Source organism: Hemicordylus capensis, chromosome 10, assembly GCF_027244095.1.
Source record: "Hemicordylus capensis ecotype Gifberg chromosome 10, rHemCap1.1.pri, whole genome shotgun sequence".
NCBI lineage: Eukaryota > Metazoa > Chordata > Lepidosauria > Squamata > Cordylidae > Hemicordylus > Hemicordylus capensis.
In genome coordinates this window covers 23,928,038-23,947,931 of record NC_069666.1, presented here as the reverse complement: position 1 = coordinate 23,947,931, position 19,894 = coordinate 23,928,038, and the positions used below count along the sequence as shown (strand labels likewise).

Here is a 19,894-nt window from a genome sequence, read left to right as displayed (position 1 = left end):
GACTGGCAGCAGGTTCTCCAAGGTAGCAGGCAGGAGTCTCTCTCAGCCCTATCTTGGCGATGCTGCCAGGGAGGGAACCTGGGACCTTCTGCATTTCTGTAAAACTGTGAATGGTGCAATTGAAAAACTATGAAGTTGCCTTATAAAGTAAGTCCATTGACCAATTGGACCATTGACCAATAGCCTAGTATTATTTACTGCAATTGGCAACGGCTCTCCAAAGACTCAGATAGGCCTGTCTTACTGCCTGAGATTAAACATAAATAATAGGAAACATAGGAAGCTGCCTTATACTGAGTCAGACCATTGATCCATCTAGCTCAGGACTGTCTACACAGACTGGCAGTAACTTCTCCAAGGTAGCGGGTAGGAATCTCTCTCCACCCTATCTTGGAGATGCCAGGGAGGGAATTTCGAACCTTCTGCATGTAAGCATGCATATACTCTTCCAAGAGTGGCCTCATCCCCTAAGGGGAATATTTTACAGTATGTACATGTAGTCTCCCATTTGTCTCCTGCTAATTGATCAAAGAGCACCTTTTTAAAGTGGTGATGCTCTTTATTTAGCAGGGGGAGAGCAACTGGCCCTATCCATCCCCAGCAAGCATCCCTCCTGTGGCCGTTGCTGGTGTCTATCTTATGTTTCTTTTTCAGATTGTGAACCCTTTTGGGACAGGGACCCATTTTCTCTATCTATCTATCTATCTATCTATCTATCTGTATTTTTGTAAGCTGCTTTGGGAACTTTTATCAAAAAGCGGTATACAAACATTCATCATATCATCAAACATTCATAAACCAGGGTGGGCTCTGCTTAGCAAAGGGGACAATCCATGCTCCCTACTGAAAGACCAGCTCTCCATCACATGAGCTGGGTTAGCGGTTTGACTTAAGCTCCATATTTAACTACTATTTATATAATGGGAAATTCTGTCAAACGAGGAGTAACTATTTTGAGACTTGATGTAATGCAGTGCCTGAGTCTCAGCTGTGGTCAATAAAATCCTGGTTCAGCTCTATCCTGTTCCAGGCAGGGATTCCAGGAGTCTAGGCCATTGATGCAATGGGCCAGGTCTGGGCGGGAGGCCAGCAGGGGAGTAGGACCAAGGCTAGCTCCCAGGGCAGGATCAGGACTTGGAGAGCTCCAAGTGCCGTGGCTATGGGGCTGTGTGCAGGGCAGATGAGAAAGCTCTTGCTCCTGATTGCAGGAGCCACAGGAAGCTCCGGCATGACTGCCTGACACCATTTCTGCTGGTGAAGACCAGCTCTCCTTCTTTTAGCTGGGGAACCTGGGGGCTGAAACCAGGACCATTTTTCATGTCAAATCTGTGTTCTGTTACTGTCTTCGACTACCGACCTCCAGAAGGGGATGTACTTCAGCCATCCTTCTTCTCAACCTTACTATTGTAGTAATTTTGAAAGTCTGAAAGGAATTTTGTCCCAACTTACCTATTAGTGGCACTGAATCGGATGTTGCTGGCATAATCTCTGCCACCAGGAGCATAAAGACAGTGAGGGACAATAAAACTGTTATCCCTGAAAGACAAATATGTGGTATGGAATTAGGCCAAGATGTTCTCAGCGCGGAGGAAAAGAGAAAGCAAATATCAAGAGAACCATGTATTCTGCTTCCATTCCTTTGTGTTATAGTAGTCATGTAAAGCAAACCTACTCTTTTTATGAACCAGCAAATGCAATGGTCCTTCTTCCGTGGCCTTTTCCACGAAGCCCTGGCTGTGTGGGATCTGCTTTCCTGTGAATGGCTCTCATGTGGCTTACGTAACATTAATAATAATTTTAATATTACAGTCAATGACTGGTCAGCACACACATCAAAATACAAATCAGCTTAAAACAAAAGTAAATCAAAACAGTAAATCTAAATAACAGAGCATCAGATACAAAAATCTCAATCACCGCTACTCAATTTACAAGCTGCTGCACAGAATCTTGCTGTCCCCGTTGTAACTACTGCATGTTGGTCCACCAAGAGATAGTAGTACTCTTCTGATCAACCTGGCCTATTTTTTTTTTAAGAATGGTTCAATCCAGGTAGTATGGATGTCCCTATAGTATGCACAGTGTAAGAGAAAGTGTGAGACGGACTCAGTGTTGCCCGAACCGCATGGACATAACTGGTTCCTAAGCAGTATCCCCTTAAATCTGCCATCCAAAATGGCTGAAGGCAAGGTATTAACCATGCCAGCGAGAAAGCTCTCCTCTGATTTAAGGTGGTCACGTGTGTGAGGTGTGCAGCTGGCTGAGAGAGGTTTGAAAAACCACCTAAAGTACTACTGGTGATAACCAGACTTAAATCCAATTGCTTCTCCATATCCACTACATGATGTTTAATAATGTCTTGGGCAGCATTGTAACCCAAAGCCAGTAGATATTGTGGAGAGAAGCCATATCTGCCCAGATTATCATAAAGGCTCTTGCACCGATTAGAGTGAAACTCATCTTTCAGTACCAAAGGGGCAAGGCCCTGGGTGCAGACATGTAATCTGAGCCAGTAGTTCAATGTCCGAAGCCATTCCTGGGCCTCTCTTGCATAACATTGAAATGGCCCAACAAACTGGGCAGGACCCAATCATAGGAGTCCCAACCCTGGAATCAGCAATTCTGCCTAGGGATTTTTGGTGCCCTAAGTGAAGTTTGACTTTGGCGCCCTTCCAGCTGAGAGGTGCAAAGCCTTGGCTTTAACCCAGGCCTGCTCAACTTTGGCCCTCCTGCAGATGTTGGCCTACAACTCCCATAATCCCTGGCTATTGGCCACTGTGGCTGGGGATTGTGGGAGTTATAGTTCAAAAACCACTGGGGAGCCTAAGTTGAGCAGGCCTTCTTTAACCTGATTGATTGACCAGCCCACACAGATGACTAGCAAATGACTGGCCCACACTGGTTTGAAGCTACAGTGGAGAGGGAAAACAATTGAGGCACTCAGAGCCTGCCTAACACCCACCTTCCCCTATTCCCTCAACCTGCCTCCCCTCAGCAGTGGAGACCCTGCGATCCTCAGGGGCAACCCAACTCTCCTCTTGAAAGGCAGCTTTTAACAATGCTGTGAGGAACTTCCCTCAGTGACTCACCAGGTCCGACCACAGCCATACCAGCTCCCACGCACACCACCTACTTCCTGTTTATTTGTTTATTATTGACTTATTTCGCAAATTGGTCTACCACCCCCTACCGAAGTCTCTAGGTGGTTTACAACATTAAAACAAACAAAGAAATTTTTAAACAATTTAAATCATATAGAAGTTCAAATTAAAATAACTCCCTATAAAAACCACCAACTAGCTAAAATGCTTGGCTGAAGAGATGTGTCTTCCATTGTCTCCTAAAAGTCAACAGGGATGGAGCAGCTCTAAGCTCAGCATGAAGTACATTCCACAGCTCTGGGGCCACTACAGAGAAGACTTGCCTCTGAGTCACCACCAGACGAGCCAGTGGCACCCTCAGACGACCCCCCCATGCCAAAGAACTTAATAGGTGGTGGGCTTCGTGATGAAGAAAGCATTTTCTTAAATACCCTGGGCCCAAGCCAGCACTTGTATTTTGACTGTAAACCTATTGGTAGCCAATGTAGTTCTTTTAAAACCAGAGTAATATGGTCTCTTTGGGACATCTCGGAGACCAATCTGGCAACAGCATTCTGCACCAATTGCAATTTCCAGACTGCATACAAAGGCAGCCCCACATAGAGTGCATTGCAGTAGTCAAGCCAGGAGGTTACCAGCATGTGCACCACTGTCTTAAGGTCACCCAGGAAAGGGTGCAGCTGTCGAAACAGCCAAAGCTAATAGAAAGCACTCCTGGCCACCGCCTCCATCTGAGGTATCAGAGAGAGGGTTGGGTCCAGACGTACTCTCAAACTGTGAACCTGTTCCTTCTGGATGAGTGTAACCCCATTTAGAACCAGCAGATCTATCCTACTTCCTGAACTGTGGCTCCCTACAATGCTTTCCCCTTGATATAAATTTGAGGTCCAGGCACTTAAGGAACACGGGTGGAGGCTTCTGCCTGAGCAGCTGCAGCAGTATCAGAACAGAGGGAGACAGGCTGAAGGGAGAGGAGAAGGAAAGCAAGTCAGAGACCACTTAGGAGGCAGGCCCCGCCCACGAGAAATTCTGCTCAGGGAGCTGCGACGCCCCCAATAATTGGTGCCCTACATGATCACCTATGTCTTCTTAGTTGCCAGGCCAGACCTGCCTCAACCACTATCACCCCATATTACTGGCATAATTACTGCAGCCACCCATGAACGAATCACAGAAGAACAGCTTCCATTCAAATGTGTACACATTTCTTTCCATAATGTCTGTCTCTTTTCCTCCTGAGCTCTCACTGTTTAAGGGTCACTACACAACACAGATGGAGCCCTGAAGTTTCAGTGTGGGGTGACCACACCTTGGCCAGCATCCCGACTAACATTGCACTCACCAAGCCGTGTGAGTGCGAGAACTCTGCATTGCTGCTGCTCCCATCTGTGGGACTTGAGCCGCAGGAATAAAGAAGAGGCGATCATCTTCTTTGCAGTATTTCCTTGGAAAGAGCCCAACACTTTTTTGCAAAGTGACCTCTGGCTCTTGGTTTTGCATTGCTCATCATTTCCATGCAGAGCAATGCCAAAGTTGAATGCCAACATGAAGCTAACCTTTATAGCCAAGCTTCTCCCCACCCCCCCAGTGGAAGTACTGCTCCTCTTCTAAAATTGCCAAAATAAAGCCCCATAGATAGATAGATAGAGAGAGAGTATGGAAATGCTGTCGAACCATGGGTAACAACTTGATGTAGCACAGTGCCTAAGAGACTGAGCTGTGGTCAATAAAATCCTGGTTCAGGTCTATCCTATCCCAGGCAGGGATTCCAGCAGTCTAGGTCATTGGTGCAATGGGCCAGGTCTGGGCAGGAGGCCAGCAGAGGAGTAGGACCAAGGGTAGCTCCAAGGGCAGGATCAGGACTTGGAGAGCTCCGCGTTTAGTAGCTATGGAGCTGTGTGCAGGGCATCCATCAAAGATACAAGGATGCATCTTCTGGGAAGCGTGGTCCTCAGCGGAAGTTTGCAATAGTCTTGCTCTCTGACTCCTGTCTCTAGCTCCACCCCCTTTCTCTGCATGAGTCATTTGGGCTTAAAGGGGCAGCACTCTATGCCAGGGTTTCTTAACCTTGGGCCCCCAGATGTTGTTGGATTACAACTCCCATCATCCCCAGACATGGCCTTTACAGACACTGCTCTGGAGACATTGTCTCCCCAACTAGGGAGACATGCTGGCCGGTTGGTCATCAGAGAAGTTCTTCATGTTCAAAACTGCAGGAAAGGGTACCTCCTCCGGGAATAGTTGGAGGCATTCTCCCACCTTGATTCCTCCCTCAACTGAGGGGTTTCTGGACCCAAAGTCATGACGAAATCTCATCACTGCCATGAATTTAGTTAGGTGGCCTTAGGCAAGTCACTCCCTCCCAGCCTCAGCCTCCAACCTGCAATGTAGGGCTACTAATGCTGTTCTACCTTAAAGGACTGTTGTAAGAAATACAGCAGTTGGAATGCTATAACAAAATGACACATAAATGCTATTATTCGAATTTGTTGACTTTACTTTCGTTTTATCAAACCTACTTCTGATTTTCCAGTCTGTGATAGATCACAATCAGCTCACAGCTCCTGGGATCAGACCAGTCAACCAGAAGAAAAGGACAAGCTTGGTGGGGTGGGGGGGTGTTCAGGCACCCCCTCCACAATTTCACAGTTTAAAGAGAGACATGCTTGTAAAAACCTCAGTTCCCACAGCAGGGCTCTCTGCCTGAGCCCCTCAACCTATTTCACATTGTGGAACACTCTATTCCAGCTGTTCTTGGCCGTTTTGGCTAGGGATGATGGGAGTTGTAGTCCAACAACATCTGGGCGCCCAAGTTTGAGAACCCTTGCTCTATTCCATTTTTTGGGTTGAAGGCAAATGAATCTCAATGCCAAGTCTAACAAACTTGAGGTTCTCTCATGATCTTGGGTCCAGATACCCCTCAGGTGAGGGAGGACAAATCTTCAAGTGAGTCCAGCTGGTACCTATTTTCTCCTTGCTAGAAACAGCATAGCATTCAAACCATGTTAGACCTAGGACATTCATGTCAACGATCCTTGTATCTGAAACAAACTTAGGTTTACCTAGTGAAATTTTCTCCCCAGAGTCCGCTGGAAGCAAAAAAACCAGAAGGGCTAGGGCAGAGATCAACACACAGGGAATAAGAAGATTGAGTCCATAATAGAGAGTCCTCCGCCGCATCGTCACAGTAAAGGTCACGTCTGGATAAGGCTCGTCTTTACAGCAGTCATAGAAAGACTCTGTCCTTTTCCCAGGAACTCCTGTGCAGAAACAGCGAAAGAAAGGGGGAAGTCTTAGATTCTGTGCTTGCCAACTGTCTGACCAAGAGCACCTTTTTAGTCAACTGAAAAGTGTTTAATAGTTTAACCCAGGGGTTCCTAACAGGGGGTACTGGTACCCTAGAGACACCTGAAGGACACTCAGAAGGTGCAGGACTCCCCACGCTGCAGCCACACTATTTGTTCCCCATCTGAGGATTGTCACCTTGAAACTGACGCATCCTCAGCACTGTGTCCACTGCAGAAGGGGAGGTAGGAGGGTGAAGATCCTGCCTCTCTGCTTCTGATTGGCTGGAAACTCAGCATACCCCTCCCTTCAGCCTGACTGACAGGCTTCAGTAAGCTTGTCCTATTAATTTCAATGGAGTACGCGTGAGTATCTTAGTCTGAATGTAAACCAGTGACTGGAGTGGCCTGGCTCATAGCTGTAACATTTAAGAGTGTGTGTGTGTGTGTGTGCGCGCACGCACACACATGTGTGCAAGTGTGTGTGTTCACATGTACACATGCACATGGACACACTAAAAATCTCTATGGAGTACCTGAGCTGAACACTTGTGACAGAAGGGTTACACTTGTTTTAAATGTTTGTGAACCCCTAGCTTAGTTTAATTGTTAAATTGATTTTATCCCCTGCTAACTGGGCAAAGAGGCACCTTTTAAAAGTGGCGGTTCTCTTTATTTAGCAGGGGGAGAGCAACCGGCCCTATCCAACCCCAGCACATCATTCATTTCTCCAATGGCTGTTGCTGGTGTCTACCTTAGGTTTCTTTTTTAGATTGTGAGCCCTTTGGGGACAGAGAGCTGTGTGTCTATCTATCGATCTATCTACTGCTTTGGGAGTTTTTGTTGAAAAGCGCTATTTAAATATTTGTCATATTCATATTTTGCACTGCAGTCCTAAAGAAAGTAGAACTCTTTACTTTAATACCTTGTCAAGGGCAGCCTAAATGCATCTTCCATCCAGGTGCTGTACATACCTAGATCTGCTTAGCTCCCACAAGACAGCTGAAAAGCCCATCCTTTCAGACCATGCCCTAGTGGAATGCTTTTATAAGAAAATATTCTGGTAAAATTCAGTGGGCTCCCAAATACCTCTATAGAAGAGACAGTCAAGGCCCTGATATTATAGGGATATAGGAACATAGGAAGCTGCCATATACTGTCAGACCATTGGTCTATCTAGCTCAGTATTGTCTTCACAGGCTGGCAGTGGCTTCTCCAAGGTTGCAGGCAGGAATCTCTCTCAGCCCTAATCTTGGAGAAGCCAGGGAAGGAACTCGGAACCTTCTGCTCTTCCCAGAGCAGCTCCATCCCCTGAAGGGAATCTCTTACAGTGCTCACATGTGACACTGTAAGATATTCATGATGCCACGAAGATCTTACAGTGATAAAGCCATGATGGTTAAAGCCATGATGGTGAAATTAGTGGTTAAATTCATATCAACCCTATGATCTGATAGACATTCTACATCAAGGAGATTAAAGGTGGGTAACCAACTTTTGAATATGAAACCTGATAATTATTTAGATAAGCTTACAATAGCAAAATACCATAGTGCAGGTTTCTTAACCTTGGGCCCCCAGATGTTGTTGGACTACAACTCCCATCATCCTCAGCCACAAAGGCCATGTCTGGGGGTGATGGGAGTTGTAGTCCAACAGCATCTGGGGGCCCAAGGTTAAGAAACCCTGCCATAGAGCTTTTACACTAGCACACTTTGACCTTCTGCTGTGTTTGAGGGTAAGATTTTAAAAGTCCCTTACGCGGAGTGGCTTTATTCTTGCAAGGCAGGAGCCATCAAGCCACTATCTCATGTGCTACTATACTGTAGTTTCTACAGGGACATTCGCTATGAATTAATAGTGCTCCTTCTAGCAAATTACCCTGGCCGTCTGGATGAATTCTATGTTAGTTATCTTTTATCTTACAGCGATGACAAAATCACTTATGCAGTCACTGAGTTTTGCCTTCTTGCCATTAGAAACTAGTAAAACAGTGCCTGTATCTGAGGTTTATGAATGCCTGGATTAGTTATTGTTACTGTTTGGACTGTATGTATATATTTTTCTGGTCAGCGACCGCAAATAAACTGAACAATTGACCCTATGTACGTTTGCCGTGGCTGTTAAACTGTTTAGCCATTTTGAAAGGCTTGCATCAGGCAAGGACTAAATTAATATTCAAGCATATGAGAAGTTGACAATGCCGGCAACGTTTGGGAAGCATTAGTTTGGATTTCACTAATCCTTTAGGTCTTTTAAAGAAGAAAGGCCCACTTGTGCATCTAAGTCCCTTAAACACAAATCTTGCTCCAGGGCCCTTTTAAGCAGTTTTACATGTTGGTTTTAGTCTGCCAGAATTGGCTGAAAGAACCAGCTTCTCCCTCTGATTTGTGCTGAACACGGAAAAGAGTGCTTGTGGCTTGCTAGATTCCATTGAATGACCTTGTTACTTGAGCAAATGGAGATAATCCTCCATACATAAACGAACTTGCTGCTTATGGTATGGATAGATACAAAGAGATGAATGCCACCGGATTATTCCATGGAATCACCCACCTCCTCAACATCTTAAGGCAGGGGTTCTCAACCTTGAGTATCCAGATGTGGGTGCACTCTACAACTCCCATCATCCCCAGTCCCAATGGTCAAAGAATAGGAACAATGGGAGTTGTAGTCCAACCACATCTGTGGACCAAAAGTTGAGAGCCCCTGTTCTATGGCAGGATAGGCAACTCTGGCTCTCCAGCTGTTGTTGAACTGCAACTCTCATCATTCCCAGCCACAATGTTTTAAGGGATCATGCTAATTCTCAGAATCCAGAACCTCTGACCCGAATTTTGGGCTGTTCAACTTGACCCCTCCAGCTATTTTTGGACTACAATTTCCATAATTCCGATCCACCGTGGCCAATAGCCAGGGGTTATGGGAGAAGTAGGCCAACATCTGCAGAAGGGCTGAAGTTGAGCAGCCCTGCTTTCTAAAGGGCATGGCTAAGATGTTGTTATAAGCAGGAGCTGAGCCAATGTCCCTGTATGCATAAGTCTTAAGACCATAAGGTAACATAAGAACAGCCTTGCTGGATCAGGCCCAAAGCTAAAGTCCACCTGTTTCACCCAGTGGCCCACCAGATGCCTCTCAGAAGGCCATAGGCAGGAGCTGAGGGCATGCCCTCTCTCCTGCTGCTGCTCCCCTGCAACTGGTATTCAGAGGCATCTTGCCTCTGAGGCTGGAGGTGGCCTGTAGCCATCAGGCTAATAGCCATTGATAGACCTGTCCTCCATGATGTGCACGAACAATGGTTTGAACTGTTCAAGCAAATTTTGGGAAATAATCATAATAGCATGTGCGGATACCATGTGTGTGCTGACACTGTGTGGGAGGTTATTGGGATGTGCACTGCCCCAGCAAGAAGCTGAATTGGGTGGTAGAGAGGAAGTAAGGACCTGTTCTCCTTTTTCTTCAAGTTCCCCTTCAAATTTCCCAAAATGTGCTCCTAGCATGATTTGAACCACGGTTCATGCACATCCGTACTTTCTGCCCTGTTGGTGCTCCACCATCCAACACTGCCACGTCTGCTCACCTCAGGTCAGGAAAGCATATTGTAAGCTTTAAGGGTGAACTCAACTGAGTCTGTGCGAGTTCCACATTTGTGGGACATGATAACAAGAGGAAACTGCTGTGCTATTTTGTACCTCCATCTCCAGGAAACATTCCAGCATCGAACCAGGAGCAGGTTCCATATAGCAAGTCTTGAGCAGGTTCTCCACAGCTTTCTCTGTAACTCTCAAGACTGGGATTTTTAAAATGAAATGTAAGGAAGCTAGGAACTATGGGTGCCAGTCATTCTTCTCCCCTCCCTTTACATTTGTAAGGAGAACTATGCTCCCTTGTTCGTTCAGGGTGGTTCATCTCCAGTTTTAAAATCCAAGAAAGTGAAGCACATGAGAACAATAGTATGGCTTTGCCCTAGCTGTCCATAGTAAATAGCAATTGTGGACGGGGATGTGCAAACATATGAAGAGACATACCCAACAAGTTCAGTGGGACCCAAATGAATAAGATGATGCAGCTGGTGTGGTGATGGACATTGAAATGTACATCTGCACCAAATGTGTCTATAGAAGCTGGTTTCCCTTGTGAAAGTTATTGAGAAGAACCATGCCCAAGAAGCTTACCTACTAAATCCCACTCTCCATTTGAAATATATCCACCTATTTCTGCATCTTGCATTTGTAAATCCAAAGACCATCCCCCATAAGTCCAGGATCCAAACTTCAATGTACATTTCTGGACATCAAAGGGGAACCAGCGCACATCGATGGAGCAAGAACTCTTGAATATTCCTAGGTGGAAGTTGAGGAAGAAAATATATATGACTAGATATTCCTCAGTAAATCTATTTGATAGCATTTGTACTAACAAATGGAAAATAAAGGTATCAGCACTGTCATCAAACTGACAACATTCTATGCTTTATCTTTTGAAGACTTTTATCAGATCTCTTATGGGGCAACATTGCTCATACTTGACTCCCAACAGCATTATTTTCTACATCCCAAATTCTCATTCAGAAATGAGAATTTCCAAAAAGCTCATTTCCAAAAGCTAATCCCACCACTGGTCTCTCATAATAATTGATGATGCAGGTGCAGAAGCAGTTTGTCACATACTTCTTTCTCATTATGACTGATTTGTACATATTTACTCCATGGTACGTTAACTTTTTTCAGTGAATTCATGAACTGGAGCTGCTGAAGTCCATAATTCCAGGAAGACAAGCTCTGATGGCTCATAATACTTGCCTTCAATATGAGAGCAAGTATTACGGTCTTGAGTTCTTCTCTAACTTGGATTTTAATCCAGGTTTCCTCTCCCCCTTCTAGCCACCGACTCATTTTCTTTGCTGCTGATACAGTGGTGGTGGTTAACAGTAATAGCTGGGGGAGGAAGAGAGATCACAGTCTCTCTCCTTCCCTCCATCTGTCTCCCACCTCCCAACATCTCAGGTAAATTGAATTTTGCTAGGGCAGTATCCCAAGTGCCTTGAGAAATATAATTTCCCCAGGGCACTGAACATATTTGGGGAACTACATTTAGGGAAAGGGGGAGAAAGAGAGAAGGGATGGGGGAGGAAGAGGACTAGGGATAGAAAGAGAAGTACATTTAGAACTCTCCATAGATAGATAGACAGATAGATAGATAGATAGATAGATAGATAGATAGATAGATAGATAGATAGATAGATAGGCATTGTCATATATCTGTCTGTCTATCTGTCTGTCTATCTGTCTATCTATAGGTGAGCATTGTCAAATATCAGTCATAATTGCCAGTCCCAATCTGAATCGAGCTTGAGAAAGCTTGCCATTTCTGCTTCTGAATGCCTCCACATAGAGACAAAGTGCAATCTCACAACAATGTCTAAATGTGTCAAACTTGGGCTGGCTGCTTACATTGAGCATACCTACGTCTGCTTCTTACCTGGAGGGATATACTGACAGTGCCCTGAAGAGTTCACCAACACGTTGGTATGGAATGTAGCATCAAAACGCTCATCAGCACTAGAGGGGAAAACGGGAGGGGGGAAGACTGAAAATATTCCATCCTTTTACAAAAGAGAAGCATTTTGGTCCTAATTTTGTCCTTTGATGTAAACTGCCCCGAGCCATTTTTGGAAGGGTGGTATATAAATCGAATAACTAAAACATAATAAATATAAATAAATAAATAAATATAAATGAATAAATAAAACATACATACCTGTACATACATATAATAATTATGTCCTAATGTATAGGGATGTGCACAAAACTGCTTTGGCTGGTTCAGTTCAAATCTGAACTGGATTAGAACTGAATTGGGCGGTTTTGTTCAGAATGGAAATGTTCGGTTTTGTCAACCCCTCAAGCTGAGTCTGGTTCAAGGGTGGTGGTGGTGGTGGTGGTGGGGACATTATAACTGAGTTTTAAAAATAATGACTTACTGCCACTGAGGGCTGTGGTGGCCTTGGTGGGGCCTCTCCCTCCCCCATCAGCCTCCCCCAAGTCTCCCTGGGCCAATTTTGGCCCATTTCAAGGCTGTTTTGGCCCTCTGCATGTGTGTTGTGGCCATTGGGGGGGGCACTGCACATGCACACTGGCCATTTGCATGACCTGGGTCATGGAATTTCAAGCCAATTTTGATTTTGAGCTGGCTCTCACTCCACTACTAATGTAGTTCTCTTCCATTGGGCAGACTTGACACCCTTCTTGAACCCCTGCTTGGAAAATGGGGTCAAGTGTAACTGCTTCATTTATGTATGGTTTCCTCTCTGTTCCTCATTTCAATCCCAGAACAGGAGCCACAATGCAGCTCTGGAACCCTGGTCTCAAGGGCAACACAGGTTCCTCCTTAAATGTTCCATTTTAAAGGGGGGGGGGGAGAGAATCTCCAGCACATTTACTTGTGGAGATACAAGAAAAAGGGTACATTTAAAGAGCTTCAGATGTACCAGGCTACACATATTTAAGCTCTATTCTGCAATGATCCCCATTCCCTTAGGTCCCCTCATCACAAACTCTTTGCCTCTGAACCTGCCTGAAGCATAGGCCAGAAGCATATCTGGGCACATCCTAGGGCTGTCTTCATGATTATTATTTGGATAGGAGGCATCTCCTACTCTAGTTCAGGGGTGGCCAAAATCTCAGGGGTATACTCGTGAGTCAAATGGGCCGTAACCCAAAATTTGGCTTTAAAAAAGCCAAATCTGGCAAAAGAGCCAGGAGCGGCCCATGCTCCGAATATTTGCTCATGGATGCAAATATTTGTTCATGGATGCTCATGGATATTTGCTCATGGACACTCTATGGATGTGAAAGCTGGACTTTGAAGAAGCAAGATAGAAAATGCATTGATGCTTTTGAACTTTGGTGCTGGAGAAGACATTTGAGGATACCATGGACAGCCAGGAAAACAAACCAATGGATCCTAGAACAAATCAATCCAGAATTTTCACTCGTGGCACAAAGGACCAGGATCAAACTATTATACTATGGACACATGATGCAAAAACCCAGCTCCCTTGAGAAGTCCATAATGCTTTAAAAAGCTGAAGGAAAGAAGAAGAGGACGACCAGCAGCGAGGTGGATGGACTTGGTTATGACAGCAATGAATGCACCATTGAGAGACCTTAAAGGCCAAGTTGAAGACAGATCATCCTGGAGAGAATCTATGCAGTCGCTAAGAGTCGACACTGACTTGATGGCACTTAATCAATCAATCAATCAATTCCATAACAAGGGAAAAACCCTCCTATGTACCCCACACTATCAAATATCAAGCGCATGGGCAGCTCCCAAACCAAAATAATCGTGAGAAGAGCCCTAATGTCACGTCCCACCATCTTCAGCAGCATCACATAAGAAGCACATATGTGAGGAAGTGGTCCTGAAGACCACTTTTTAGGGCTTTAAAAATGAAGATCCGCCTCTTGAATTGAGCCCAGATACAAATAGGCAAATCCCGCAGAGGGGGAGGGGTAGGTACAGAAAGGGGCTATTTTCCTAAAAGAGAAAATGAGGGCAGGCCTGGCCTATTTCTTGGGGGGCGGGCTCTAGAGTGAGGTGCTACTGCCTAACATGACCTCGCCCCTCATCCCAACCAGTCAAACATCAGCTCCAGAGCAAAGTCATTTCCTTTCATGCATCATAGTACATGTTTCAAGGGGCTTGTGTAGGAGGAAGAGCTGGCATTCGTAACATGTGTTTGCATTCCATTGAGCTCATGGACAGAAAATCATTGCACTTTCAAGAGGCTCTTTTAAGAAGAATGGGCCATTCTGTATTTCTGGAAACGTGTCTTCCCAAAGGAATGTTTGGGAAATGGTACAGATTTATCATGGACACACGCACGCAAAGAAAACCATTTCCGAGAAAACCGGGGCTGATTTATGAACAGTTTGCAAACAGAGTAAAGAACGCAACTCGAAAGGAATCAAGTTCCCCAGCTGTCGCTCTCGGACCTCTCAAGTTGGGAACAGAAGGCTGCCAGTGCGGCACTGAATATATTTGTCAATCTGTTGGCAAGACCTGCACTCAGAATCAGCAGCCAGGGACTGCTAAATGCTGCAGCTGTGCCTACACACTGGGAAAGCAAATGGTAGCTGTGCTCTGAGCAAGATCGGCGAACGCAAACCATCGGCCCTGTCCCCTTGCCTTGCTCGTATTGACAGGGAGGAGAGCTGGCCTTGTGGCAGCAAGCATGAATGGTCCCCTTTGCTAAGCAGGGCCCACCTTGGTTTGCATTTGAATGGGAGACTACGTGTTTGAGCACTGGAAGATACTCCCCTCAGGGGATGGGGGGAAAGCACCTGCCTGCTTGCATGCAGAAGGATCCAAGCTCCCTCCATGGCTTCTCCAAGATAGGGCTGAGAGATATTCCTGCCTGAAACCATGGAGAAGCTGCTGCTTGCCTGGGTAGACAATATTGAGCTAGATGGGCCAAGGGTCTGACTCAGTATAGGGCAGCTCCCTGTGCTTCCAGGTAACCAACCAACTCCTGCTAACTGGGCCCAAAGGCCCTTGTTAAAGTGGCAGCCCTCTTATATTTAGCAAAGGGAGAGTAACTGGCCCTGCTCAGCTCCTCCACACCCCTTCCAGTAGCTTTCCATGGTGTTTCTTTTTAGATTATATCAGATTATATCAGCCCCTTTGGGACAGGGGCTATTCTTGCTATTCTTTTTGCTGGGGGGGGGCTTCTTCATGGCAGGACCCGGGGCCCCCCATCAACCCTCAGTGTGGCTCCCTGATTAATGGTTTATTGGGCACGTGTGAAGCTTCTGCCAAAGCTGAAAACTCTGCACAGTCCCTCTGGCACCGTGCAGAGTTGACCATTCTCACTGTGCAGTGCCTCACTTTGCCGTTTTGGGAAGGGCAGTATAGAAATTGAATAAATACACACACACACACACACACACACACTGCACACTCATTGTACAAGTGCCCAGCACAGTGTCTGAATAGGACTTGCTGTTCCATGACAAAGGATTCCCCAGCCAACCTTCAAAAAAGGATCGGTAATTCAGCTACCTGCCTTGTAGACTCAAAAGGGGGCTCTCCCATTGAGGCAATCCCGTTTGGGGGGAAAGGCCATTTCATATAAAATCAGAGAGTCAGAGAATCTAGAGAGCTACTAGACCTGTGTCAAGATAAAAGAAATCTGCCATCTCTGCTCTGGAACTGCCAGTCACACCTGCCAGTTTGTCTACCATCCTCAGCAGGAAGGCAACATTGTACTTTTCAAAACTCTGGGGCCTGTATATAAATAATAACTGTCTATTATATTCTAGTGGGATCTAGCCCAGTTTGGGGGCTGGGGCGGGAATGAGAGAACTCGGAGCATCATCTGCACTTCAATGACAACACTTACGGCAGTAGATAAATTGGCACACGGACATGTTCGCAATTACAAAGAAAAATTAAGGGAGGCTGCCAGAATGTCTTGAGCACTAGCATATGTTTAGCTAGGAATCAGCTTTGCTCTTCCACAGTTCTCGCTCAGCATGGATTCACAGGGCTGAAATAAACATTAATCAATTTGGATACAAAATAAGGTCTGCCCCAAATATCAGTGGCTGTGTCTGAATGCTGTGGTTAGGAACATAGGAAATGACTTTCTACCAAGTCAGACCCTTGGTCCATCTAGCTCAGGATTGTCAGCACAGACTGGCAGCAGCTTCTCCAAGGTCACAGGCAGGAGTCTCTCTCAACCCTATCTTAGAGATGCAGCCAGGGAGGGAACAAGGAATCTTCTGCATGCAAGCACGTAGGCGCTATTCCCAAAGCGGCCCCATCCTCTGAGGGGAATATATCTTCCAGTGCTCACACATGTAGTCTCCCATCCAAATGCAAACCAGGGCAGACCCTGCTTAGCAATGGGGACAATTCATGTTTGCTCCCACAAGACCAACTCTCCTTCTCTAGACCAGCTCTTGTCCTTTTTTAAGTGTGGTCTTAAAGTGCTCAGCTTTGGGGACAACAGGTTTTAGTTGCGATCTTTGATGGGTTTTATGCAGCTTACAGCATCCACCTGTAAACTGCTTACAGGCATCTTTGAGCTAATATAATCTCATCTAATGAACACAATGTCACTAATTTTGCAATGTAAACCACTTTGAGCATTTCTGTGGAAGTCACCAAGTTTGCAAGGAAAATGGAATATTAATGTTGGGAAAAGATTATTAATATTAATATAGTAATATTTTAATGCCCTGTTTGGGGCACCCATGGATCAATCTTGTGCCAGGAAGCCTTCAGGGATCTTTTCTATTCCCCTCCAAGACTGATATATGTACAACAGAAGCACTAACTGAAATGCTCCAGCCAGAAACAATAACCCATCCTGACAGGCAGATGCAGTTGGCTCAATGATCTTTGGAGTCGGGTTCATTCCAAATCACTTAACGTTAAATATGCCACAGAGAGATGCTTTCAAAGGAAAGGAAACAGAGGGGACTCATCTGGCCTGGGAGAAGAAGAAGAAGCACTCAGGTGGGTGACAGGAACTCCATCTTCTCCATGCATGGCTAAAACAATATGATGAGTTTTAGCATATTGAGCAACACCTGTAATAGCCACATCAAACTCTCTGGAGAGAAACGGGGCACAGTGCAACTGCAGCTGACATGTCAGCTCCTCTAAGTGGAGATGAAACTCAAAAGTGGCTTTTTGAGAGGGAGGCAGGCAATCTGGCCTCTTCGCCATCAGCAGGGAAGTGTTTAATCAACAGACATATGGCAAAGAGAATTGAAACCTCAAGCAGGCACTCGGGCCACAAAAGAGTCATCTTGCTAGCTGGGATAAAGAATGGCAGAAGAGAAAGCCTCCTGTCCACAACAGGAGGTGACCAGGGAAAGGCATGGTACAAAAACAGATGTCCTTTTTGTTTATCCATTCCGCATGGGCTAATGAGATTCAGCAGGAAATGGAAAGACAGCAGTTATTGCTCAGGGTCTTGGCAGGAGTCCTCCGGTGGAGTGTCCAACTCACAGTGCCTCCAGACTTGGAAACAGAACCCTGATAAGATGTGCAGCATCTGCTGCGAAAGCCGATGGAGCCAATGTGGTGTAAAGGCTGGAGTCTTGGGTTGGGACAGGGGACAGGGATGAACAGAAAGTTAGGGCAGAGAACTGGAATGTATCCAATCTGTAACACAGAAACACAGGAGGCTGCCTTAATAGGGAGGAGAGCTGGTCTTGCAGTAGCAAGCATGACGTGTCCCCTTAGCTAAGCAAGGTCCTCCCTGGTTGCATATGAATGGGCGACTAGAAGTGTGAGCACTGTAAGATATTCCCCTCAGAGGATGGAGCTGCTCTGGGAAGAGAATCTAGGTTCCATGTTCCCTCCCTGGCAACGTCTCCAAAATAGGGCTGAGAGAGATTCCTGCCTGCAACCTTAGAGAAGCCGCTGCCGTCTGTGAAGGCAATACTGAGCTAGATAGACCAATGATCTGACTCTGTATATGGCATCTTCCTATGTCCCTATATCCCTATAATATCAGGCCCTTGGTCCACCTGGTACAGTATTGTCTACAGCAGGGGTGGGCAAACCTGGCCTTCCATCTGCTGAATCACAACTCCCCTCACCGGGGCGTAGCAAGATTGGACAAGGGAGGGCAATTGTCCCCAGGCCCACAGGGTCTGGAGGCCCCACAAGGCCCCTTAGCCAGTCCTCCTTGCCTGCTCGTCCTCCTGCTCACTGGACAGGCATACCAAGCAGTCTGCAAACTGCTGCAGCTCCTTTCCTCTCTGCCCTCGCTGAAGCCTGAACTCTAGTGCCGGCTGGCAGGGAGCAAAGAAGGAAAGAAGGAAGCGCTTTGGAAACTTTTATTAAACAGTGGTATATGAACATAAGAACAGCCCTGCTGGATCAGGCCCAAGGTCCATCTAGTCCAGCATCCTGTTTCACACAGTGGCCCACCAGATGCCGCTGGAAGCCACAGGCAGGAGTTGAAAGGGGCATGCCCTCTCTCCTGCTGTTACTCTCCTGCAACTGGTACTCAGAGGCATCCTGCCTTTGAGGCTGGAGGTGGCCCACAGCCCTCCAACTAGTAGTCATTGATAGACCTTTCCTCCATGAAGTTATCCAAACCCTTCTTAAAGCCATCCAGATTGTTGGCTGTCACCTTGTGGCAGAGAATTCCACAAGTGGATTATGCATTATGTGAACTTTATAAATAGTGTTGTTGCTGTTGCTGCCTGAAGCCAGGGAAAGCCGATGCCAGTCATTGTAGACAGTGACTGTGGACCAATGGACCACAGACGGACCAACAGCCTCACTCCATATTAGGCAGCTTCCTATGTTCCTAACTGCCATTCAGAGAGGTTCGCCTGAAAAGCGGTATATAAAATTAAACAAACAAACAAACAAACAAACAAACAAACAAATAAATAAATAAATAAATAAATAAATAAATAAATAAGGAGATTCCCTGTATAGGGAGATTCCCTAAAAGATGAAGAAGAGCTATTGGTAGCTCTCAGCTCTTTTAAAATCCATCTTAGCTCGTGGCCATCACCACCTCTTGAGCATCAAATCTCGTATGACAAAACCTGTGAGTTTCCCATCCAACATCTGATGGATCTTTTCCCAGTTGAAGTTTCTGAACAAGAGCTGGTTCGTTTTCTTCATGAGTCTGAGTTCCAATTTGCAGTAAGTAGCTTACTGCTGGGTTTCTGGATGTGTTTTCACTTTTAAGTACATCCTACTGAGTTCAATGGAAACATACTTCTTCGTTAATGCAAACGGGACTGCAGTCCTAATCGCTGATTGCCTAAGAGCAAGGATGAATGAGAATTGTAAAGCATCCCCTGCTGCTACCTGTGGAGCCTGCATTTTTGCCAGAGGTGACATGTAAAATAAGAGGAGCATTTGATCTTCAGACACTCAATGCCAGCAAAAATCTTCAATAAGGGATGCAGGCTCCAAGTGAATCCAGTGCTGCAATGCTTCTATGGAAATCAGCTGAACTGCTACAGGGAAGAAGAATCCCTTTGAGCTTGCAGAAGCTTCAAAAAAACAACAAACAAACAAACAATAGGAACACAACATAGGAAGCTGGCTTATACTGAGTCCGGCCACTGGTCCATCTATCTTAGTACTGCCTGCACAGACTGGCAGTGCTTCTCCAGGGTTACAGGCCGGATTTTCTTTCATCCCTATCTTTCGTCTATATCTTGGAGATGCCAAGAAGGAACTTGGAACATTCTGCATGCAAGCATGCAGATGCTCTTCTCAGAGTGGCCTCATCCCCTAAGGGGAATCACACATGTAATGTCCCATTCAAATGTGAACCAGGGTGGAACCCAAGATCAAGGAGTAGCTCCAGACTACAAACAAGACCAGCTCTCTTCTCAGACAAATATAAACAGATTACAAACAAAAACACTTCTCTTAAATTTAGCAGGGAGAGAGCAACTGGCCCTATCCAACCCCAGCATAGCATCCCTCCAGTAGCTGTTGCTGGTATCTGCC

At 45.8% G+C, this 19,894-nt stretch overlaps 1 protein-coding gene across 3 annotated transcripts in view; it reads right to left on the bottom strand.

Annotated features, from left to right (window-relative positions):
- CHRFAM7A (CHRNA7 (exons 5-10) and FAM7A (exons A-E) fusion) overlaps positions 1 to 19,894 on the bottom strand; it is a 94,070-nt gene that overhangs the window by 2,742 nt on the left and 71,434 nt on the right. For all 3 annotated transcript variants that reach the window (XM_053271643.1, XM_053271644.1, XM_053271645.1), the window contains exons 5-8: positions 11,867 to 11,946; positions 10,561 to 10,728; positions 6,164 to 6,361; positions 1,450 to 1,536 (exon numbers count right to left, since the gene is read on the bottom strand). In XM_053271643.1, coding sequence (XP_053127618.1) covers positions 1,450 to 1,536; positions 6,164 to 6,361; positions 10,561 to 10,728; positions 11,867 to 11,946 — 533 coding nt within the window. The remainder of the gene's footprint in view (positions 1 to 1,449; positions 1,537 to 6,163; positions 6,362 to 10,560; positions 10,729 to 11,866; positions 11,947 to 19,894) is intronic.